Source organism: Primulina huaijiensis, chromosome 8, assembly GCF_012295235.1.
Source record: "Primulina huaijiensis isolate GDHJ02 chromosome 8, ASM1229523v2, whole genome shotgun sequence".
Lineage (NCBI taxonomy): Eukaryota > Viridiplantae > Streptophyta > Magnoliopsida > Lamiales > Gesneriaceae > Primulina > Primulina huaijiensis.
This window is the reverse complement of record NC_133313.1, coordinates 889349-894083: the sequence shown is the minus strand read 5'-3', so window position 1 is coordinate 894083 and position 4735 is coordinate 889349. Positions and strand designations below refer to the sequence as shown.

General features: G+C 39.0%; 1 protein-coding gene and 1 pseudogene across 1 annotated transcript; one reads left to right on the top strand and one right to left on the bottom strand.

The window, feature by feature from the left end:
• Nucleotides 1-1182: 1182 nt before the first annotated feature.
• LOC140983571 (pentatricopeptide repeat-containing protein At4g01570) lies at nt 1183-4045 on the top strand. Its single transcript, XM_073450663.1, has one exon. It carries the CDS (start codon nt 1280-1282, stop codon nt 3758-3760), a length of 2481 nt encoding a protein of 826 aa, XP_073306764.1. The 5' UTR covers nt 1183-1279; the 3' UTR covers nt 3761-4045.
• Nucleotides 4046-4615: 570 nt separating this feature from the next.
• The window catches only part of LOC140982909 (lysine histidine transporter 1-like), a 2351-nt pseudogene continuing 2231 nt past the window's right edge, over nt 4616-4735 (bottom strand).

The window sequence follows — 4735 nt, the reverse complement described above, 5'->3', positions numbered from 1 at the left end:
TGTTTGTCTGGGGTATTAAAATGTGAGAGGAGAAGCAAGAAGAAAACAAAGAAATGGCTTTGTAGAGGCAAGTGTTGAACACTTTCTCCTTAAGAAGAATTTGCCCTCACAATGTGCTTGAGTTTTGTGGCAATCTTCTCCCAAGATACAACTACAACTCTTGAATAATGAGCACTCAAATATTCAAGTTCTTTCACAAGGAAATGAAGGAACTCTCTCTTTTTGAAGAAAGGAAGAAGAAGATATGCAAAATGATGTATGTTTATTTGATTTTCAAAATATCAAATATTTAATGTTTTTCAAATGAAGAGACATGATCTTTCATTCAATGGGATGTCCCTTGGCCATGGTAACTGATCACAATCATCAAACAATGCCAAGGAAATGAAAAAATACAAGAAAAATCGAAGGGACACGAAAACAGCACGAAGGGGCGCCTGCGCGCCCGCTGCCGAGCGCTCTCGGCAGGCGCGCGCTCGGCAGGCGCTCGCGCGCGCCTACGCGCAGAAATCGCGCAGCCGCGCGCCAGCTCCTTCCCTCGGCAGGCTCGGGCGTGCGGCTGCGCGGTTCCGCGCGCACCCGCGCGCCAGTCACTGTCCACGAATTTTTGTCCACGAATTTTTTTTTAATTTTTTATTTTTTTTTTCGATTTTTGTCCCCTACATGTTCTGACTACTCGTTTGAGTTTCTTTCAACATATGATAAACTCTTTCGAGTTTTATTCAGAACCGCCGAACTTAATATTCGTTCATTAAGTATCGTTTTTTCGTTTCGAATTTTTCCAATCAAACACATTGATTAATTTGCTTAATTTTCATTCATTAAGCATCAAATTTTCCAACAATAACATGGTGGGCACGGATTGAGTTATTCGTGTTCAAGTAGGTCGGGGTTTGGGTTTTGGTTTTACGTTTTGTATATCCGATTGATCGAACCCTAACACGAAATAATCGGGTATTCGAGTTCGAGTAATTTGAATTATTAAATTGAAATTGAAGGTTTTTCTTAATTGAAATATATTTAAAATAAAAAATATTAGTATATTAACATCATTGACTAAAATAACACAAATTTATTTTAATTAAATTTATAGTATTTTCTATAAATTAAAATTTAAAAATTAAAAAATAAATCGGATATCTGAATTACTCGATCAGGTTAAAAAAAATAGATTGAGGGAGCCGGCCGTCGATTTTCCCAGTCCCTTATGTGTTTGGTGTCGACCCTTTTCGAATTTGGCCATCGATTTATCGAAACATCAAATGGATATTTTATATAAATGGGATTTACAGAGAGGATAATGCAACATGGCCGAAGAGGTACTACGGAAAATCTTCTTCTTTATTCTGCCACTTTTCGGACAAGATTCACCACAGCCGCAAACGAAACGGTTTCGGCTAAAAGGGCGGCAGCAGACCTCTTGTTAGTTGCCTCCATTGCTAAAGCTTTGCAAAACCCTGGAGGGATTCATTATCTTGAGAAAAATGGCGAGTTTATTCCCTTGACTGAAGATGTTGTTCTACAAACTCTCCGGCGTAATTCTCTTGATGTTTCCAAGAAATTGGAGTTCTTTCACTGGTGCTCGTTTAGGCCTAATTACAAACACTCTGTGGACACCTACTCCCAAATGTTTAAAATCCTTTGCCTTAGAACCCATCAGGATAGTAACGATATTTTTGAGCTGGTCTCCTCCATGAGGAATGATGGGTTGGTGCTTAATTCATCAACTTTTAAACTGATTCTTGATGCGTTCCTTAGGTGTGGCAAGTTTGACTCTGCTTTGGATGTTTTGGATTATGTCGAGAGGGACTCAAATGTTGTTAGTTGTTTGAGTCCTGATATACACAGCTCTGTTTTTGTTGCTCTTGTGAGGAAGAATCAAATTGGCATTGCTTTGTCGATGTTCCTCAAGCTTTTGGACTCATCCTCCGCACTTGGTAACGGGGTTGTAATTCCTGATGCTATTGCTTGTAACGAGTTACTTGTCGGTCTCAAGAAGGCAGACATGAAAGATCAATTCAAACAAGTTTTCGGTAAACTACGGGCGACAAAGCTATATCCCTTGGATAGACATGGTTATAATATATGTATTCACACATTTGGTCGTTGGGGTGACTTTGTTACAGCTCTCAGTTTGTTTAAAGAGATGAAGGAAAAAAGTGGTTCCTTTGATCCTGATTTGTGCACCTATAACAGCCTCATCCATGTGCTTTTCTTGCTTGGGAAGGTGAATGATGCCCTCATTGTTTGGGAGGAACTCAAGGGATCCTCGGGTCAAGAGCCCGACGCATATACCTATCAAATTCTTATTCAGGGTTGTTCTAAATCTTACCGGACCAATGATGCATTGAAAATCTTCAATGAGATGCAGTGTAATGGTATACGTGCAGGAACTGTTGTTTATAACTCCCTCCTTAATGGTTTGCTCAAGTCAAGAAGGCTAGTGGAAGCTTGTAATCTTTTTGAGAGAATGGTTGATGACGATGGTGTTAGGGCTTCGTGCTGGACGTATAATATACTCATCGATGGATTGTATAGAAACGGCAGGGATGAAGCTGCTTACACTATGTTTTGTGACTTGAAGAGAAAAGGTAATGATTTTGTGGATGGTGTTACTTATGGCATTGTCATTTTGCAACTTTGTCGGGAGGATCGTCTCGAGGAGGCATTCCAGTTGGTGGAAGAGATGGTGGCACGTGGTTTTGTCATTGACTTGGTGACTGTGACCTCATTGTTGATTGCACTTTACAAGCAAGGTCGGTGGGATTGGACGGAGCGGCTCATGAAACATGTTAGAGATGGGAATTTGGTTCCAGCTCTACTTAGTTGGAAATCCTCCATGGAAGGTTTATTAAGGGGTCCTCAAAGCAAGACGAGAGACTTGACACCCATGTTTCCATCAAGAAATGATGTCGCCGAGATTTTGAATGTCTCAAATGTAGTCGATATGAAAGGTGATGGTTCACTTGGTTCAGAAGATGGCAAAATCCTTTATGACGAAAATGACAGCTGGTCATCTTCTCCGTACATGGATCTGCTGGCGAATTGGGTCACCTCCGATCATCATCCTTCTCAATCTTTCTCGCTGACGCGGGGGGTTCGAGTGATGGCTAAAGGTGAAGATTCTTTTGATATTGATATGGTGAACACCTATTTATCTATTTTTCTGTCCAAGGGGAAGTTGAGTTTAGCTTGCAAGTTATTTGAGATTTTCACCGATATGGGTGTCAACCCAATCACCTTTACTTACAACTCCATAATGAGTTCTTTTGTCAAGAAGGGGTACTTCAAGGCGGCATGGGGGGTCCTTCATGCCATGGGTGAGACTGTTAGTCCGGCAGACGTAGCAACATACAACGTGATAATTCAAGGTCTGGGAAAGATGGGAAAAGCCGATCTCGCAAATGCTGTTCTCAACAAATTAACAAAAGAAGGCGGTTATCTCGACATTGTGATGTACAATACCTTGATCAACGCCCTTGGAAAGGCTGGCCGAATCGATGACGCGAGCAAACTGTTTAAACAAATGAAAACTAGTGGTATAAATCCTGATGTAGTTACATATAATACGCTTATCCAAGTGCATAGTAAGGCGGGTCGACTTAAGGATGCTTACAAGTTCTTGAAGCTGATGTTGGATGCTGGATGTGCACCTAACCATGTGACTGACACCATTCTTGATTTTCTTGGAAAGGAAATTGAGAAGGTTAGATACCAGAAGGCTTCAATAATGCGCCACGATGCAAATGATCCTTCCTAAGGATCAACCACATTTGCTGCAACCTATTCTGAATTTCCGGTGTTGCTCTTGTCCATTTGCATGAGGCTTCCACTGCTGAGACCAACGTTGCCTTCCATTTCAGGACGTTTGGATTGGCTTCTTGAGATCTTTTAAGGGATTCTTCTATTGAGATTGATATCTCTTAAATTGGGAAGTTGATTAGAATATTCAAAAGTATGTAAAATTCAGGAATGACATGATCGATCTACACACTAATTAACAAAATATGTTGTGGGCTCGCTTTATTTTGGAATGAAATTTCTTGCTTCATAATTATGGTAGAAATGACTAGGGAGGACAATGGGTACAAATAAAATAGACACTCGACCTGAACCCAACCCGTTTGGGCCGGGTTTGGGTAATGTTAAATGAGTAATGGTTGGGTAACGGGTCTAAAAAGTTTGATAGGTAGAATTAGTTCACTTTCGAGCATGAGTCGAAGTGGGTATAAGTTCATGTTTAAACAGGGCAAGGACTTCGGGTCCTTAAAAATATGATGGATCGGTTTATGGATTCTGCTAAATCCGACTCAAACCTTACCAATTATCATTCCTATAAATAAAACTCATATTATGGCAAATAAATCTTGTGTATAATTTTAGGTATAGTTTGGTACACGGGATAAGAGATAGATTGATAAATAATCTTCCTTATCTCACGTTTGGTACATTTTTAGAAAGTTCATGATAATATCATGGGTCAGTGATAAATAATTTTACACAAAGATAAAATATCCCTTTTATGAAATGTGATAATTTTAATTTATGATAAAAAAATACCACAAATGATTTCATTATCATCAATATATAAAAATCATAAACTTTAAAAATACAATCAGATCCTATAAGTGAGCAAGTTCTAAATTAGTATCATTATATGATAATTATATAAATGATTTTTATAAATTTCTGCTAGTATGTAGAAATTAAAATCAATAAAATAATTTTTTTTATT